Here is a 20,499-nt window from a genome sequence, read left to right on the forward strand (position 1 = left end):
GAATGCACTGGAACCGACTTTGTCAAATTTATGGGAAATGCTTATGAGAAAAATGACGTAGTTGTCAGAATACCTGCCTCTGAAGCAGTTGTGTTTTCACTTTAATTTGTTTTCAGTCTGGTAACTGACAAAGCATATCCTTTGCTGTCTTTTGTGAAGGTGAGAAATGGAATTGATAAAGATTCCTCTGGGGCACAACCATCCCCAAATAAAAAGTTGATTAATTTGGGTCGGGTGCTTTTATATCAGTGGTATAGAAACTATTTTCCTTGATGTAGCTGAAGAAGTAGCATCAAATTAAGTCTGTGGTGTTGCCTTACTGTAAAGTCATGAGCAGAACTGGGGCTGAAGTGTGAGGAAAGGTGATTGGTGTTACCAGAGATGGAGCTACCTGTGGCTTTTCTTTGTGGGCCCAGCAGTGAACTTGCTGCTTTGCAGAATGAAGCAGCTGCATTTATGCTGTAGTCCTGCATCATACATGCTTGGGTGTGTATATATTTGCTTTTCACTTTCAAACTGACTCTGATGTGGCTTCTTCTAATAAGCAGAGCAAATCACAAGAATTTTAGCAGAAATTCATGAGAACGATGCTGCAAAGATGACTATTAGCAGTATCTTTGTGTGTGGATGTGAATTGATGTACAGTTTTTAATCTTTCATAGATTTTATTCCGTGCTTAGGCTCATGTCTCTTAAGAAATTCCTTTCTCTCCATTTAATTCAACATTTAGTGGTCTTTCTGGCTATATGGGAAACCCAGATTTGAGTCAGGACAGCTTTGGAGCTGAGTGGTGTTAGTCAGATGTGCACAACTTACTGGACCCTGTTTTTAACTCTCATGACACAGCTGCTAGTGTGATTGAGCTCCTGTTCAGAGGGCATCTCAGGATAGGAAAGGAGAAAGTAAAGACTGGAAAGGTTTATGTTACTGCTTTCATCCCTTTCCCACTCCAACAAATGTCAGTGTGTATTCACAGTTTCAGGCACCTGTGACCGGTGCATGGTATTGTATGCACAGTAGGTATGGAGAAAGATTGTTCTACTACCTGGTGTTGACTCTGCAGCTTTACAAGCAACAGAGATAGCAAGAAGGATGTTAAACATTGTTAGGGGAATGGCAGCTTAAAATCTATCAGCTCTCCTGGTGCAGTTCTGTGGGACACAGACTTAGCTGAGCCTGACTGCCATGGCTTAGCTGTGCAGAATGTCCAACTGAGGTTGTAGCATATCTGATATATGAGATTGTGTAACCAGCAGGATTCATTAGGCGTTATTGTTGTACCAAGTCTCCAACTCTGGAAGGATATATAAGAATGCCAAAGGAAAATTTCTGGTATAGATCAGCTTTTGGAATCGATTTGAGCATTCTTCTAGTCAGCTTGATGCTTCAGCTCTTTGAAAAAGTAAGATTTCATGCTATAAGTAATATTTCATTTTGAATACTGAAATTACTCAATAATACGGGGTCAGACTTTCTCAATAGTTGTTTATTGGTGTGATTGCTGTTTCCTTTGTTCCTTGTTTATTTTCCATTGAAACCTGTTGACTTTGATTCACCTCCCTCTTACAAGTGGTTGTATCCACTTGAAGCTTTCAAAACTAGCTCTGCTTTCAGTGTAAACATCCCTCTTTTAGGGCTGTTATATCAGTCTGCCTCTTCTCCAAGGACCAAGATCCAGGAATACAACTGCTCCACCATCTGAGTGCTCCCACCTCTGTGCCTTTTCAGTGGGAGTGAGAGTAGGATGCTAAACTCAGCCTTGACTCTTACCCATTCCCATGCTGTGCTGAGAGAGATGGGCACTTGATGTAATAGGAGAAACATTTATTGTAAAGTGTAACTTGTCAGCTTCAACTCCTTGGTGTGCCTTAAAAGGAACATTATGCTCTGTCCTTGTAAGACAGGCGTAGAAGGATCTGGGAAGACTGTTTAGAAATATTCTGCCCTCCTTTGCAGTACATCTGAAGCTCCATTTAAATTATCTGAATTCCCTCTAGACTTTGGGAATGGGGAACTAATTCCACTGCACCTCTCATTTCCAAGGGAAAACAATTTGCATTTTTTCTTTTCTTTGTTTCCTCATTACCTCCTAAAGAAAAATTTCCTTGTGTGTGATGGCAGACTTCTTGGTTCTAAGCAGAGTTGGTTTGAACTCTCCCTTCCTCACCCAAGCCAGACCCCTATCTTTTTTTATTGTGTAATGCCTACTTTCCTTACCATCAATCACCTCCTTGGCAAGGTACAGCAGAAGTGTGGGTAAATAATATATGGCCATGCTCTGAGCCAGCTGACAAGGGCAGGTTTAGAGTAGATAACAGGAGGAAATTCTTTACTGTGAGGATGGTGAGACACTGGCACAGGAGATGCAGAGACTCCGTGAATTCCCCATCCCTGGCAGTGCTCAAGGTCAGGTTGGATGGGGCTTTGAGCAACCTGGTGTAGTGGAAGGTGTCCCTGCCCATAGCAGGGGTTTGGAACCAGATGATCTTTAAGGTCTCTTCCAACCTAAATCATTCCATGATTATAAGCACTTGTTCAACCCTTCCATTTGGTTTCTTTTCAATGTATTCTTGCAAGGCAAATCTAGGAGACACACGTGACATCACTTTAGCAGTCAGCAGTAAGCCCAAGTAACATTTGCTAGATTGAGTTTCTGGTTTTGTCTCTGCATTTGTGTGGTCTTGTCTGATGGAAGAGTGTAACTATTGTGATCAATGCCCATGTTTTCTGGTGTGGTGGGAGTTCCTGCACACATATTACAGTGGCTGGCTGTTTCCGTGATGAGGGGTTCTCTCTCCACTCTTCCTGTGGAGTAAGGAAATGAATCTTCTTTGCTTCTCTACAGTGTACTGTGGGCAGTCAACTTCTCTCCCCACTGAAAAGCATTCAACGGGGTCAAGAAAGGAGCATGCTTACATTGAAGAAATGTTGCATAGCGGTGTCTATGCATATAGGGTCATAGTTACATGGCAAAGAGTTACAACAATGCACCAGAACCTCTTTATGGCAATCTGTGGTTCTGTGAGGAAGAATATGCAGTATTGATTGACTGATTTTTGGCTTGATACATGATGAGTTGCTATCTTTATCTGACTAACTAGTTACATGTCTCCAACTCTCATCACTGGTTCTTTTTAAAGTAGCAGTGACGGACGGGATTTGTCTGCGTAAAATATTTTCTGGCAAACAGGCTACTGTCAGTTTTGTGTCTAATTAGAATTGCCATTTAGCCTTAGAACTTCGATTTGAGAAACAGTACAACTTGAGCTGCCTTTCTCTAAGCAGAATTAGCTACCTGTAGTGATTAACATGTGCTTCACGAAAAGTGGGAGCAGGCTGAATCAGCTTCAGAGTTGGCACATTTGGCACTGCTGAGAGAAGATGCATTTGTTTGAGATTTGAAAACGTAATCACGAAGATTTTAATCTCTTTTGATGCTTTATGTAACAGAACACCATGTGACCTGAAGATCTGTGGTGTCACTGTTCGCCCTTCTTGTTTTTCTTGATCGTGACCAACCAGTATTAAACTCAGCAAACTTTGAATTGAAGCAAGTAGATAATCTTTAACGGGCAAGGTTTGGCGATTCTTTAAAGTGCTGAAGAATTCAGGACCTGCAGTTAATAGTGGAATACTAATGCTAATCTTACAGCCACCAAGGACTGGGAGGTATTTCTTCCCACCCTCCATCTGGGAGAAACTAATCAGCAGGTACTAAACAGATACATCAATGAAAGTGGCACTTCTCCAGAAACAAGTGCCTGACCAAATAATCATGAAAGTGTTATTCTTGGAACTGGAACAGCATCTGAAGAGGTATTTGTAAAATTTTAATATGTAGATGCTTGGTTATTTGTTTTACTTTTTGGGGGAGGTTTCTTTATTTTGTTTGAGCAAGTACTTAGTACTTCTAAGTCAATGTGCTTGGCACTCGTTAAAACTATTTCAAGCTGGTTGAGAGTACTGTCATGCAGAGTTGATTACTTATTCAGTGAAAATTTACATGCCTTGAACTATCTTTACTGCAGTATTTAAAATAATCCATATTATAAAGCATTTGCTCTTACAGTGCTTTTATTTCTTCTTTTCAAATTTTTTTATTCCAGTTATTACAAATCTTAAGTAATGTAATATTAAACAAAAAAAGAGAATTTGAAAAAACAAGATTTGAAACTCATTATCAAATTAATTTGTATTTATTAAAATAGTGCACATTATATATGAAAAGTATCTTCTGTACTGTCACATGATTAAAGAAAAGCTTAGTTAATCAGTCTTGTTAAATGTTTGGAGAGCATTGAAATACAACTTAGTCTTTTGCAACTTCCTTTTCCATATTAACAGTGAAATATGAATTGCATGGTTTTGATATAGGTCTTTCTAGTGTTTAAAATAAACATCAAGTAACTTGGTGAAGTGGAAGAATTATTTGACTGAGTTAAAAATGCATGACAGGGAAAATGCCCTGACTCTTCATGTTGCAGAGTTGTTTTTCTGTGTGCAGAAGGAAAATACTCATCTGTGGGAGGGAGCATGGAATTTGTTCCTAACTTTTGATCTCTGAACTGGTGCTTTTGTTATGCCATGCCTTTAAAATCTAAACCCCTTGATCTTATATAAATGTTTACATATATCAACTAATACATTTAACTTCCTATTTTTGTCACGTTATGTTTGTGGTATTGCCTATGGAGAACAGCTTTCCTCTGTGAATGGTGTCACTTTAAAGAATATAAAATTATGCATTGGAAAACTTTCTTTTAAAAGCTCAATTTATTTTTTTCAATAATTGACAGTTTCTGAAAACATGCTGAATTTTCAAATGAACAGTAAAATTGTAGTAAATTAATCTGAGTGCTTAAGGATAAGTATAATGGAAATATTCTATAATAGCAATTGATATATAATGGCAACAGGTATGTTATGTGTGAGCAGCACATGTATAAAGCAGTGACTGGTATAATATATTACTGAATAAGGATAGTAGCATTTGAGGAGGTTGTTTCCTTCCATCAACCAAGCCATTCCACAGAATATGTAATGAAAAAGGTATGGTGGAGTAGACATGTAATTTTCTTTAACCTTTCTGCATCTGCAAATATAAAAGGTTTCTTTATGATTGACTTTCACTGATACACACAAGAGCACCTCTAGTCATAAACCAGTCTGCATCTGTTAGCATTATACAGAAAACATGGACAGTTTCTCCTGTAGTCTTACTCTGCGAGCTACTTTCTATTTAATTTTAATTTACTTTTCTTTCCTGTAGTTTCTCTTGCAGAGATGCTGGTTCTCTCCTGGTTGTTGTTCTGTGAATTCAGGTTGGCTGGTTGTCATGTCACCATAAATAGCAAATGGTAAATGGTGATTGCAAATGGCAGCCTTTCTTGGCTACTATTGCATGTGACTCTGTTTTTTTCCCAAAACTGACCCTGCTGGATACACAGGTCAAATACAAAGAAGCATTTAGCTATTTTTTGGTGTAGATAAAGAATTTGAGAGTGAGTGCAGTTGCATGTGCCTTTCTGGAGGGAAGAGAAGCAATTCTGGGGTCAGGCATCTAATTTAAAACTTAGAGGATATGGATGCAGTTGGTGAACCTTCCTAGATACAGTCTTCGGTCAAGGGCAGTTGACCAAATGACTGCATGCTGAGAATGACTTGTACTCCTAATAAAATCAAATACTTCATGCATATTTTTAATTTTAAGTTTGGCTGCCAGAATGAAGTCCAAGATTCGGAGTTTATGCTCTGGAGCTCCACCAAGTTGTTTTGGAATAACAGTCCTAATGTCTATGTGCTGTTGGGGAGCTGTCTAGCAGTAGACAGCTGGAAATGGTGATTGTATGAGTGTGCAGGAGCTGCAGCCTCTTGTGTAGTGCAGACTGCAGACGGGTGACTGTGTCAACTTTGGATGTACACCACTGTCATTCCATATTCATACTGAATGAATGGCAGTGTGACGTCCTCCGTATTTCTTTTGAAACGTGGTTGGAAGTGCAGAAGACGTGAGTGGGGAGCATGGGGGGAAATAAACATAGGTCAGAAGATGCTTCAGCCTTTGGTTATGGCATAAATTGGAAGGAGGGAGTACTGGGTACACCTACTAGCTCTTAGGATGGATAAAGTGGGCTGTAGTTGGTTAAAAAACATGAATATTGAAGGCTGTCTTGCTGTTATATTTAGGTCATCTCTATCAGAACATCAGTGATTTAAATTTATTTAAAGTGTACCTGAGTGATGGGCATCTCATCTCTGACAGGTGGACTTGGCAGTGTTAGGTTTTAAAATTGGACTCAAGATCTTAAAGTTCTTTCCAATCTAAATGATCCTATGATTCTCTGAAATCAAGGAATAGAAAACCCACTGTATTTATTTATGAGCTAATGTTCTTGCTCTTTTTAAAAAGAGGCTTTAATTTGTCATTAGGCAAATACTAGGCAGTTGTACTCTAATACGAGGAAATAAAACAAAAGTCTGATGGCCCCTTAAACCTAGTGTTTTCTCTATTTAAGGCTGATTTTTCACTCAAGTGACATCTCAATCCTCCCAAGGATTTAAAGGATCCTTTCAAGTACCTTGACATCTTTCATTCTATCAGTATAAGTAAATTCCCCCAGCCTCAAAATCAGTTTAATGTTTCTTTTCCACCTGCTTCAGTTTATTGACAGCTTGTTTTAAAATGCAGAGTTCTTCAGAAATGGGGCTGAAAACCAGATTTGGTCAAACTAATTCAAGTCAGAAGCCTATCTGAGTGGCGGCAGTGCTACCCTCTGACTCAAACATTCACTTACAAATATTTTTGTTTATAGTTGTCATGATTGCTTGTACCTGAGCTGCTGATTGATGTTACTGTCCACCTGGTGAGTGCCTCTATCATTTAATAGTAGCTGGGAAGAGTCAGAGAGGAATTCCCCAGTTCTGTAACTTGTGTGGGAGGAGGCATGCCTGTATGGATGGGAGGGTGCCTAGTGTGGGTTTTAGAAGAGATCCTTCTGTCCCCTATGCTTGGTGGGCAGCAGTTGCTCCTTGGCACTGTCAATGGAGCTGGAGGAAGGGATTTAAATTCTGTGTTGCAGTAGGGATTTTCTCTTCTTCCTGTATATTGAGAGCAGTGTGGCCGCTCTTCGTGTTGATGCTGTAGAAGAGTGCCTGCCTTCTGGGCTAACACCCTGTGTAAGAATGAGGAAACATTCCTGGGAGCTGTTTTGGACTCCTATGCATTGTTAAGTGGGTTACTCAGACTTCTGATACTGCAGTTGCTTTGGTTTTGGTTTTGTGGGGATTTGGTTTTGGTTTGAATTGTTTTAAGCCACAGAGGTATAGGGTGTCATTATAATGATAGTGGTTTCTGGAGGATGAAGTAATTGTTTTTCAGAAGTGTTTGGTGCCTGACATGGTATATACATGAGCTTTGGACCTTTATATACAGAAGGCCCATGGACATCTAATTAAATGGTTTAAGCAGATATCTACCAAAAAACATGATCAGCAGTTTTAGGGAGAGGACAAGAATGCTTCAATAAACAGGGTTTCACTTGTAAATTTAGGCATCACTGCATAAAGACGATTACCCAGATACTGATTAGGTATTAAATGATATGCTGTAATCTTTCCTTTGCAAGTTGTGTATTAAAAGATAAAGAGAACGTGTTTCTGCTGTTTGCAGAATGTCTGGCTCAAGGGCAGCTAAATGTCAGTGGTGTGTGCCCTGCACGGCACCACCGATCCAACAGTCTCGAGGTGCTTGATGCTTTTAATCTAGAAGATGCTGTCCTGTGGAAAATTAGAGCTTCTTACTGCCTGAGGTTCCTTTACAGGATCAGTAGGGTACTGAGGGAGGCTGGATTCCATTTGAAGGAGAACCAGGACTTCTGGCTATACAGCCTTTTGTAGATGACCTGGACCCATGCCAGCTGTTTGCAGTCTCCGACCTGGAAGATGCTCCAGGGACATGTTCAAAATATGCTGAGCCAGTACATCTGTGTTCTGTTCTCTTTGGTTTGCAGTGTGGCAGGCTTTCAAGAGCCAAGTGTTGTGCTAAAGTAGGTAATACATACCTAAAGCCACAAGGCAGTCAGGTGAAATGAAAATTTTGATCAATCTGTTCTTTAGGTAATTTTTAAGTTTTGAAGCATACCTCATTTCATAGTCTTGCATACTTCCCCAGGTATCTTGTTTCAAATCAGTATTGCTTTACAATTTATTCCTTCGGCAAGGAGAATGCAAATGGAGATACTCCGTTGGGATTTCTGCGATTGTGAGTCAGCAGGATTTGTGTCTCTTAAATCACTGAAGCTGTGCCTGGACTAGGAAGCCTGGGAGTGCTTTCCCACTCCAGAGTTGAGCTGTACCTGTTTCTCAATGCACTACTGAGTTGAAGCATGGGCATTCATCAACTTCCTCACATATGCTTGTTTTCACAGATGGGGGGAAGGTACATGTTAGGCAGGAAAATATCCCACAAATGCCCAATTCAGTGGCTGTTAAGGAAAGTAAGCTTTTGGGGTGCACTGCATTGTGCAGTAAATCAGGTCACATTCTTGTTTGTTTGTGGAATTCCCGCTATGCTTCCTGACTGGTTGGAAGTACTTGGGGGTTGATTTCTATTAATGAAAGTCTCCATTCAGGTAGAAAAATACCTTTAAATAGGGACAGCAAATTCACCCTGTTAAGGTACAATTCTTCTTGCATGGTACAGAAGGTCTTGAATTTTCCCTGTATTTTCTTAGGAAGTCACCAAATTATGATAAACTGTGGATTGTGCCATTATTAGATTATTTTGACCACTCAGAGACTGGGAAATACGGTATTTCAAATCTGTCTAGAATGCATTGGAGTCAGGGGAGTTGATCTGAAAGTCATTTACCTACTTGTCTGTCCATTGATACTGCTGATACATGTGAAGACATTTGCTAGTGATGGCAGAGACTGAAACTGGGAGTGTAAATGGGCAACTGGATAGAGGTATGTTGTCTTAACATACTTGCTGAGAAGTGGCATTGAGCTCTGAGCTTTATTGTCTTCATTCTTCTGTACGTGTGAACAAGTATCAGTGTTGGGAGTTTATTATTATTTAACAGAACGACCTTAAAATGGTTCTGCACAGCAGGGTGGTAACGAGGGATCTGCCATCACAAAAGCTGAGAAGTGGACGATTTTCATCCTCGTTCACGCCAGATCGGATTCCTCATCCCGGGTGCTCCTTTCCCACACTGAGGACTTTACATTTTGTTTCTGTACTTTTCATCAGCTGTTCTTAATAATTGCTGTAAAAGCTGGTGTAGTGAACTTCATTCCCAGCTTCTTGAAGACGTAGGACAACTCCAGTTAATTGGCAGAGGTTTTGGCTTTGTTCCTAGTAAGCCTGAGTTGGGTTCTAATGTGATAGGCTTCTGTGGGAAATACAGGCTTAATTCAAGTGTTGCACCAAAAAATGGCCATCAAGGGCATATGATGTTCAGTGGAAGTGCAGACCAGCTGTTAAAGCTATATAAATACTTCTTATTAAGAATGATTAAATTATTGGCTGATTCAAGATTTCAATATAATTTCAAGGGTAACAATTAGAAACAGCTGAGAAGGTGGGGAAAATTAAGGGAAAAGAGGAAGGAATGGATTAGGGAGTTTTAAAAAAAAAGGCATAATGGGTTGTAAACTTTACAAGAGGCTGAGGACAGGGGAAATGAAGGCTTTTAAGATCTTCCATCTTCCCCTTACACAGTTAGCAGTAGTCAGTAAGATACAGTTTTTCCCATTTTATGAGACCTGGTGTGACTTTTCTGCAGCCTTAAGGAAACAGAAATAGTACAAGCTGAAAAATAATAAAGATGACCCTTCTTAGTTACAAGTTAATTTGGCTGGTTTTTGATTTGATTACTGAACTCAGTGTGTTACTGTGAAGGTATCCTGGGGTGGGTGGGTGTCAGCCATTGTTCCTCCTGGGCTGTTTGTCCTCTGGGTCAGAGATGCCTTTTAATACAGAGGATTTCATCTTTCCAAATGCTTGTCATGTCAGTGTGCCAAAACACTCCTACACGTGCCATGTTTGTTAAGTGTAACTCAAAATGCTGCAGTGACTCTTTCCTTCCCTCTTCATTTAATTTGGAGTATCTGGTTGAAAATCTGTTGTACAGTTAGAATAAGTGTGGATTAAATGTTTTGCAAGTGTTTTTCTACATCAGGGTGTTCTTCGAGAAAAGTACACAGAAGACCAGGAATTGGACACTCTTTCTATGCATTAAATCTAGAATTATTTAAGCCAAGTTTCACATAAAGGAAAAATAAATTTGAGTTAGTGAAAATTAAAGATTGTAACATTTTATCACTCTTCTATATATACTGCTTTAGGACACTAAACTTCTTTCCCACATCCATCCTGGGGACAATGTCACCATGCAGTGTGATGTTCTGTGCAGCTTTCTGGAGGAAAAGAAATCAATTCCTGGCTCAGATGTCTCACTTAAAACTTCCAGGGTGCTACCATGTTGGTGGATTCTTTCCTTTGCAGTCTTGGTCAAGGGCGCTTTATGGGATGCTGAGGAGGAGGGCTTTCACCTGTAGTAAAGTTAATATTTCACAACTACTTTTTAAAGGTTTCGGAAACCAGGAAATCCTGTGACTCCCAAGCTGCCTGTTACTGCAAATGTATAACTTCTTTAAAGTGGAGTAGCATCTGGATGTAATTTCAGGTCTTGAGCTGATGGACCTCAGCTGGCTCTGTGAGGGGACTTTGAAACTCATTGGATATGTATAGACAACAGAGACCTTCATCTCAACTGCATTGCTAGATGGTTATCTATGGATGATCTCGGGAAATGGGATGCCATACATCCCTCTCCAAGCATCAAAATTGCTTTAAGATGGCTCACATTTCCCTGCAGAGTTTTCTCTGATGGCTAACAAGTGGGTCATCTCTCTGGATATATGCAGGTACTTGATTATAGACAGTATGTTTTGTTTTGTCAGCATTAAAATTGGTAGAATCATTATAATTCTCATTAAAAATAACTGAGATTGACTTGGCAATTAGTTGCCTGTCAAAGAGAAAGAGGATATTCTCAGAGGAACCAGTGAGAACTTCTCCTTGTTTTTCTTTTGATCTTACATGGTTATCTTCTTGCTTTGAATGCAGCCTTCTGTCTCTTGTGCAGAGCTCACAGCATGATATTTCTGTGTATGCACTGTGATCAGAGATACTGGTTATTTCCAGAGCCCCAGTAGGGTGTGCATATTCTTTCCACTAAATATTTATTTAGTTATGCTTGCACATCTGGGGAAAAAACAACACAAACAAACAAAAAAAAAAAAAAAAACAAAAAAAAACCACCAAATACAGCACTTCATTTCACTAGCATCTTGCATAGTTTTCCCTTTTATCTTTTTTCATGGACTAAACCCCAATTTCTAGCAAACTAATAAACTAAATTATAGATGCAAATAACATTACTGTGGGGGAGGAAAAACTCACATTTAGGAAAACTGAGAGAGCACTGTCTTGTACAAAAAGCTTTTTCAATTTAGCAGAAGTACATAAATTGAAATAGCAGAATTCAATCTAGAAATAAAATATATGTGTTTTGGAGCTGAGCAGTAAGTTCTTAGTGGCTTCGTTTCTTAAATCAAGATCTTAGCTAAAGGTTTGGAGCTGGAAAAGGAAGTCGGCTGAGATTTTGTGATCTTTATTTAGGCTATCTGAAGATGGGGCTTGTGTGGGTGGGTTTATTTTGTTTGGTTTTTTGGTCCTTAGTCTGCTAAAAATATTTATGATTTACTGTGGGAAAGAAAGTTCATTGGACAGCTTCTCCAATTATGTACCTTCGCTGAGATGAAGAAAGAAATCATGGCCTGTTGAAATAAATAAACCTTTAGTCCTTGATGTCAAGTACAGCCAGAGCTTTCTCTCTCAGATATTAGCTTGGTGCAATTTTGCAGGAGTTGTATGGTGGGGGGGTTGCTGTCTGTACACAAAGAATTTTGAATCTATGAATTTTAAGTCAGAATAGTACTCTGCCATTTATTCACCATTTTTAGATGCCAAGTGGAATGCACAGTCAGATGTCAGGTAGAATCTAATTACTGTAGCCTTTTCTTGAGTAAATAGCAGTTTTTATTTTTAACCTCTTCAGTACTTGCATTCTGCAGTTCAAACCCGTAGTTGAAGTTCACAAGATGTGAGCCTGTCTGAGCATAAGATGAAAGTGTGTGGTGATTGCAATTGCTGTTTTTCTCATGTGGTTTCTGGTGTTGTATCTTTGTAATATCATCAAAGAGAGATTTGTTTTATGTTCAGAAGATGCTTTATAGAGGTCTTTTAATGTTTTCATCTGAGGGAGCATACACTGACAAGGTACTTAAAAGGTGAATGTGTTAAGTTAAAGAAGTTTTTAACACACATGGAGAAATATGACAAACCAGACTTGCATAGAGACAAAATGATTCTGTGATGTAGTTTACCTCATTATGTGCTTAAGATGAAAAGCACTTTCTTCAAGTGCTTAGCATGAATAAATTGAGACAAGAGGAAATTATTTAGTGGGAGGAACAGTGTTTAAAAGCTGAAAAAGCTGAAATGTTACAAAAGGTGACACGTGCTAAAAAGTCTTTGACTACTGTATATATTCAATTTAAGAAGTCAGTTTATTTTATCAAAGATGCTGGTGAGCTACTTGTTTGCTTGTTTGTACTCTACCCTGCTGATTTCTCAGGAACCTATCTCGAGTCTTTTTCTGTTACTTTATGCAGTTTATGAACGCCTGGGGTATTCTGTAGATACCCAGGCTTCCAAAGCGTGTCCTAATTAGGGGCATGATGAATTTGTCCAACCTAGAGTGCCTTAACCAAACTGAACAATTCTGCAGCCTTTCTCACCTCTACTCCCAGGAATGTAAGCTTTTTCAGGTGCCTCATATCTTGTATTATCGGTTAATCAGGTGTTAAAAGAGGTGGTTATAAGCTTTTGAGTAGTAATCTTGACACCCTTCTACAGGAAAACTGATTTTGGAGAACTATTTTCCTTAAATCTTCCATGTACTTTTATTTTTTTATTTCATAAATGAGATATTTGTTAAAAGCAACAGCAAAAACCCAGTCCTTAGAGCTCAGTGTCTTTCCTTGTCAGGCAGATGATGGGTGTTGAAATGAGAGCATCGGAGATATGATGCTGTCCCCCCCTCCCCAAAAATTTCACCCCAATTTTGGAAGTTGAAGTAATTTATATCATGGGGTTTTTTATTTCCTAGATGATTTGCTTTCTCTGCCATAAAGGGACACTTATGGTTTGCTTTTTATAGAGTGGGCAAAGCAGAACATGCATATTAATATGCAGTCCTACACACGCAGCTGACAGCTTTCTGTTGAATCACAACTCTGCTTGTAGGCATCTAAAAATAATGATAGATTTTGTTAAAAGCCCACTGAAGTTAATGGAAGACGGTTAATGAGTTTAGTGGGAATTTGATTTAGGATCATATGTGTTCTCTTCTTTGTGAAGATTAATATAGATTAAAGATGGCAGTGTTGTTAATTTAGTTTGAGAATGGTATAATTTTTCTGTTGCAAATAGAATAATGGCATTTAATAATTATCAGTCGTTATTGCAGAACCAATGACCATCTTGGAATGCAGCCATTACTTTATTTCTACGTGTATGAATGAAACTATATACAGCTGTCGGCTGCATGTCCTGCAACAGCAAAGCAGGAATTGTGAACATGTCTGTCCGAGCCAGTGAGTTTGCTATCTTCAAGTTCTTTTACATGAGCCTGATTAGCAGCGATAGGGTTTACCTGGTTTTGCACCTACTCCACTCTTTTTCTGATAAAGGACTGCAAGGGACAGAGCTCCCGTTTGTCCCAGAGCTTTTGTTCAACTGCAATTTTGTTAATTGTGCTGAGTAACTGCCATGGGGAGGAGTCATTTGAGCCATTACAGATTTCGAAGCCCAGCCTGTCATAAAACATTAATTAAGTCAAGGACAGGAGTTGATAGAGATTCAGTAGAGCTGATGTGCTGCTGGCACTGTCTGTTAAAGGGCTCACAGGACCACGGAAGGCGATGAGCAGCAGCTGCAGGGAGTAGGCTCTGCAGGGGAAGCGCGCTGGGAAGTGTAGGGACAGCACGTGGTTCCCGGTGCTTGTCCCTCCGCAGGGGGGAAGCTGCGGCCTCACGCACACGTTCCAGTGCGTCGCTTCAGTTTACTTGCTGTCACAAGTTTGCAAGTACAGGAAAGGGTTTTTCTAAAACACTTCCTTTAATTTTCAGCCTGTTAAGTGCTATCCCCTGGAAATTCCCCACATGTCCAAAGGGTGGGATGAGAGCTGTGCCCTTGTGGGATGTGAGCCCTCTCTGGTAACGGGAAAGTGGCTCTGAGGAATTCTTATTCTCAAATGTGACCTCCCTGTGAACAGGATTAGTTTGTACTACTCTGCTGGCGTTATTGAATGAAAGAATAGTAGTCGAGGACAATATAAATAAACTAAGAAGGATGATGCAGATACGCAAATGCTAAATTTAGCTTTAAGATGATTATTTCGTGCCTCCTGGCTTTCCTGCTTCTCTGGGAGCAGCACCTGTGATGTATGTGACTTGTAGCTCTTGGAGAAGTTTTCTACAGAGGATGGAAGAGGTTTTTGACTTTATTTTTTTGCACCTTTAAGTAATGTAATGCCTGCTGAAAGTGCAGGTCTGGATAAGAGTGGTTGTAGAGGCTGGCTGTTTCTTGTGGCTGTTCCATGGTGGTCTAGTTCACCCTCTGCTCTCTTTCAAAGCTGTTACTGGTAAAGAAGATCACTTGGATGGGCATGGAATGTAGTTGCTGTGTTCCGTGACACATGAGAGCATAACATTTGTTTAGAAAAACACCAAAGTTAGGTGGGAGAAGGATTTTTTCCTAAATTACTAATTCATGTGCTGCCACCTTTAAACTTATGGAGCAACCTACAAATAAGTGAATTTTTAGGCATTTTCCGTGTGACTGTAGAATAGTATCAGCTGGCTTGCTAGAACTCCACAGGTTTATGCCATATGTGCTTTGTAGACGATCAGTGGCTGAATATATTTTTCATAAATGGCTTTATAGGCTTGTAAAGGTGTGTGTAAAGATAAAGTGGGAGCGTAAGTGTCTGGAAGAGTTTAATCTGCAGTGTGTGGGTATCCTACTTTTCCTGCTTGGCATGGGCGAAGCGAGCAGAGCTGCGGGGTACGGGCTGCGCTTCGCGGGGCTAAAATGTGCGGATTTTGGGCCGACGGAGGTGCGGCTGGCTGGATCGGCCGTGGGAGCCGGCGCCGTCACTTTCCCTCCGCGGCGCGCCGATAGGTGGCGGTGTCGGCGCGGCCACGGGCGGCCCCTCGGCGCGTCCCGCGCTCCCGCCGGGCCGTGCGGGGTTTCCCCGCCGCTCCCCGCGCCCCGTAATTATTATTTTTATTTTCTTTCTTTTTTTTGGTTTTTCCCTTTTTTTTTTTTTTTTTTTAATTTTTTTAAATCCCTCTCCGTCCCCGCGGGTGCGGGCCGGCAGCGCGAGTGGCGCTGCGGCACCGCGCGTGCCGGGGCTCGCGGCGGGACCGAGCCTGCCCCGCCCCGCCCCTTCCCCCGCGCGTGCGGGCCCGTCCCGCGTGGGCGCCGCCGGCCCGGGCCGCGCGCGGCGGGGGGGCGCTAATGAGATGCGCGCCGCGGGGCGGGGCCCGGGCAGCGCAGCCAATGGGAGGCGGCGCCGGCGCATAAATGATGGGGGGGGCCGGGATGCCCGGGTTTTGTGCTGCGCGGCGGAGCGCTCGCCCCGCTCGGAGCCGGCCGAGCGCAGCCCCGCAGGGTCCCGCAGGGTCCCGGCCCCGCCTCGCCCGGCGGAGCGGCCCCGCACGCACACGCGCCTCCGGGAGGAGCGAGACCTGATTTTTTATTTTTTTCCGGGGAGCGTTTCTGGCCGCGGTTGCATGAATGCCCAATGTTGTAGACCGGTGGCAATGGATCTAGGAGTTTATCAACTAAGACACTTCTCGATTTCGTTCTTATCGTCCTTGCTGGGCACCGACAACTCGTCTCTGAGGCTCGACAGTAGGTAAATAAGTGTTGTGTCCGAGCGGCTGTGCTGGCGCGGCGGTAGCGGGGCAGGTGAGCGCCGGGCTGGCTCCTTTGTCCGGGGGAGCCGCAGCGGCGGCACCGGCGCCCGCCTCTCCCCCCGGAGGTGCTGCCTTCCCCGGCGCCCAGCGCTTCTGCCGCAGCCTGCGATTCAGCTCCATCTTTGTGGTCCGTCGCGGGGCAAGATGTCGGGATATTTAGTCGGGCTGCGGGCGGGGGGCTCGGTGCGGCTTTACAGGTTGCTTTGCTGCATTAGAGCATCCTGGTGAGGCGGCGGCAGGGCAGCGTGAGGATGACTTTCTCAGCCAACTGGCTACCAATGCTCGCGTTTCTAGTCTCTTAAATAATTCAGCCGCTGCTAATGTATGGTTTTTATGCTCTTTCTTTCCTCTTGCAGCTCTTCTGGTGCAAGCGTAGTAGCTATCGACAACAAAATCGAGCAAGCGATGGTACGTACCGATGGGGCATAAAACCTCGTTCGTGTTTGAAGCAGTAAACAATATGGGGATGCAGCGGCGATGGTTAACCCGTGCGGGGACGCGTTTCGGTGGCGGAGCCTAGGACGGAAGGGGGGAGGAACGGGGGTCGGTTTCGGGAGCTTTTTCTATTTGTTATTTTTAATTGATTTTTAATTGATCAAAGGCTTCCCGCGGGGAGGAATGCGCACATTTGTGTATTGATGCTGGGGAGGGAATGACGGCACAGCTCTTGGCTCCTGCCTCCCCAAACGATTGATCCCGGCTCCATGCGGCGGCGGAGGGGCGCTGCTGGGCAGTAAGCGGAGCGTATCTGTGGGGTTTTAGAGTCCAAGAGAGGGGGCGTTTTGGGGTACTTTCCATTTAATTTTTTAAACTCTCCACCAAGCGCAGGCGAGCGCAAGCCTAGCCAGCGCATCCCCCGCGGGCTGCAGCCGGGGCATCCGCCGCCGCTGCGCCCTTTCTCCGCACGGGCGCCGCGGTGCCCGGAGCCAGCGGCTTCACCTCGGGGCCGCTGCCCCGGCCCCCGCCCGGCGCGGAGCCGGGGGCCCGGCCGCCCTTTGTTACTGGAGCGGTGCCTGGAGCCGCTCTCCCGGGAGCCTCTCCGGCTGTTGCTAGGCAAACTCGGAGCCTTTAACTCACGGCTATAAATAACTCGGCCGCCCATTGGCCGCGCCGCGCTCTGACGTCACCCGCGGCCGCGCGCGGACGGCGGGAGGGAGGGAAATGCGGCAACCTGCGCCCAGAACTGGCTGCAGCCGGCGCGCGCGGGGCGGGGCCTGGCGCGGGGCGGGGCCACAGGGCAGCCCGCGCCGCACGTGAGCAGCGGCCCTGACAGCCCGGGGCCGGGACAGCGGCCCTGACAGCCCGGCCCGGGGCCGGGACAGCGGCCCTGACAGCCCGGCCCGGGGCCGGGACAGCGGCCCTGCCATAGCGGGGGAGAGCCCGGCGGCCCCGGCCGGCCGCTGCGCTGCCTTCCTAACGCACGCACTCTCTTCTGCATTTCAGGATCTGGTAAAGAGTCACTTGATGTACGCGGTGAGGGAGGAAGTGGAGGTCCTCAAAGAGCAAATCAAAGAGCTGATAGAGAAGAACTCGCAGCTGGAGCAAGAAAATACTCTACTAAAAACACTTGCCAGCCCAGAGCAGCTTGCCCAGTTCCAAGCACAGCTGCAGACTGGTTCTCCGCCTTCCTCTTCCCAGTCACAAGGGACAACACAGCAGCCTGCTCAGCCGGCATCACAGGGCTCAGGGCCTTCAGCATAGCTCAAGATGTCATCGCCATCATGATTGCTGGCTTCTGGACTGCCCAGAGTGAGGAGGACTAGCGGGAATCCGCCACAGCCACCCTTCATCCATTTCAATGCACATTGCAACCCAGACTGAGGACTCCATGCCTTGCACACATCAGGAGAGTCTTCTCCCCCTTGTATTACACACTCATCTGTCTCTCTCTTATCTCCCTTACCCTTTTGGCTTGAAGGAGTCTATGTTCTTAGGTTGGTTGAATAAAATAAACTTCTTCCAGAGAATTAGCACAAGTACACTGGGGACTCGAGCAGCTTCTGCAAATGGCTGAGAATCGAAGCTGCATGCCTGAATTTTTTTGGTTTGTTTTTAGATCTTCCACTCATCCAGTGCTACAGCTCATACAAGTGCTTTTCAAGCTTGGAAACATGAAGAAATAGACTGGAGTAAAAAGTGATGGCTCAACCCCCTGTAGTGCATTGGGGTTCCAAAGTGTGGACTGGTGCATAGGATCTAAGAGGAAGAGGGAGAAAGGTAATCTCAGTGTTTAACACTTAATTGTCACCTGAAACCTTAAGTGCAAATATTTGCACCGTTTTCTGAAGCAGTGGACAGGTGCATAAAGCTGTATTATATAGAAAACAGGTAGGTGACAATACAGTTGTTGGCGCATAGGATAATTACAATGAAGGTTATTTGCCTACTGTATATTTGTGTATTTAGTGTAATTACTTTGTAAAATAGAAAACTGTAACTATTTAGGTTGTACAGATTGAAGTTTAGTTGTTTTATTGGCTGATCTGAAGAAGTTTGAAAAGTTTTTTTTATGCTACATAAATAAGAATGCACCTACGCAACTGTTCAGAATTTGGCAAATTAATGCTGTTTGTGTAACTTCTGAAGTTCCCTGGCTGCTGATTATCTTGAAGTAAATCATTGTTCATTGTAGTTTGGTTCAAGATGGGAAAAACCACTCCAAAAATTATCAAGCCCTGCTAGCAAAGAATTAAAGAAAAAAAATTGGATTTCCCAGTATGGATTTTTTGCATATGATCTGTATAGTAGTATGCATATGTTTTTGTGCATGTTCTCTACAGTTGTAACACGTCAATGTATTTAACTGTTGCACTTGTCAACTTTCAATAAAGCATACAATGTTGATAAATCACTGTTTGTACACTGTACTGGTGTTAACCACAGCCACTTTTAGGATGTTGCAGTGCAGTTCTACATGGGTGGTGAGGTCAGAAAGCCTAAGTCTTGGTGCAAGATGTTGCCTGTTGGCTTTAGATCTTTAGTTTCAGCTTAAAATGCAGCTCCTGCTTTCCATAGCTCTTTAAAACAGGCAGATACTGAAGTTAATGGTGAAGGGAGTAGGGTACCTGACTAAACAAAATGTTAGGTTTAGTCCAGTCCTATATGGTCAGGACTGTAAAGCCACGGATATCTGTTGTATATGAATATATAAAGTTGTTTTGTAGCGCCAAACTGTGCCCTTGTCTGTGCACTGGTCAGCCCATGCTGGCACAGTTCCCACCCTTAACATGGGGTGACAAAGGCAGTAAGCACTTAAGCCATCCCACCAGGTCAGCCTGTATTACAGTATTAATTCTGCCTTCTGAAAAATGTTATGAATCATTTCCACTTTTGTGTGTGTAAGTTTGGAAAAATGCTTCTTTAGTGATACTGCTTAAAACTGAGTCTAAGCTTATGAATTTCTAGACAAATGAGTAGTGAAGGTGTGATTGATACAACTGCAACCTGGGGAGCAAAGGAATTTGCTGTTTTACAGCAACGACTTAAAATGTGAATACAAGAAATTATGTTGTCTTTAAATACAAGGGTTAATTACAAAGGGCTTTTTCTAGGGTCATATGACTGTTTACTCCATGTAATGAAAATCAGGAGATACTATTTTTGTGGAGCTTCTTGTTACTGAAGTAATCAAGTGTAGCAGAGGAAACTAGAAAGCTGAGGGTTCAAAGGTCAGATGGGTCACTCTTGTGTCATTTATAGCCAAATTTTTGCTTTTGGTGGATACTTACCATGTAGCAGTTCAGGCACTGCTTAGCTGAATCGCAGGTAGTTGAATTGCCTTTATTGGGATTGCCATATTAAAGTGCTTTCGTGAGTGTCCTCATGGGAGTGTGAACTTGAAGTCATAGCTGGTGTTCTTGAGATTTTAGTGTACAGTTTAGGAGTGTTCTTAGCAAGGAGACACCAGAGGAAAACACGGGATTTTTCTTTTTAGTGGATTATGCTAAAATTAGAAATTGTTGATGCCCTTCGTGGCAGAACAACACTTGAATTATTTGAATCTGACAAAAGGAATGCTAATTGGTGCTTTTTAAAGGGCTTAATTGTTTCCAGTTGCATTTATATTCTGACTGTCTCGAGCACTTCCAGGCCATAACATTGAGAAAATTGACTTTTTAATATACTTACACAGGTCAGCATTTTCACCCGCTTCAGTTATCAAAATTTGCGAAGAATTTTTTTGGGATTTTTTGTTTAAAAATGAAATTGACCTCTGGGTTTATTTCTTTGAAGAACAACATCAACATATTCTAAATTTAAGTTTGCGGGTTTTTAGCCTGTTCTTTAATAAAGGATTTGGAAGGCTTCAGGATTTTGGTTAGGTAATGCATTATTAATTTTAGTACACTGTACTAAACAGTGGCAAATCAATGCTGGCAAATC

General features: G+C 42.8%; 1 protein-coding gene across 4 annotated transcripts in view; it reads left to right on the plus strand.

Annotated features, from left to right (window-relative positions):
• The window catches only part of TSC22D1 (TSC22 domain family member 1), a 91,145-nt gene extending 72,181 nt beyond the window's left edge, over positions 1 to 18,964 (plus strand). The window contains exons 1-3 of one of the 4 annotated variants that reach the window (XM_066313317.1): positions 15,732 to 16,055; positions 16,473 to 16,524; positions 17,560 to 18,964. In XM_066313317.1, the coding sequence (XP_066169414.1) occupies positions 15,931 to 16,055; positions 16,473 to 16,524; positions 17,560 to 17,817 (435 nt within the window). In that variant the 5' untranslated portion in view covers positions 15,732 to 15,930 and the 3' untranslated portion in view covers positions 17,818 to 18,964. Of the gene's footprint in view, positions 1 to 15,731; positions 16,056 to 16,112; positions 16,244 to 16,472; positions 16,525 to 17,559 lie in introns of those variants that run through there. The other 3 variants (XM_066313318.1, XM_066313319.1, XM_066313316.1) reach the window with 3 other exon arrangements.
• Positions 18,965 to 20,499: the final 1,535 nt, after the last annotated feature.

Source organism: Sylvia atricapilla, chromosome 2 (genome assembly GCF_009819655.1).
Source record: "Sylvia atricapilla isolate bSylAtr1 chromosome 2, bSylAtr1.pri, whole genome shotgun sequence".
In the NCBI taxonomy this organism is placed as follows: Eukaryota; Metazoa; Chordata; class Aves; order Passeriformes; family Sylviidae; genus Sylvia; species Sylvia atricapilla.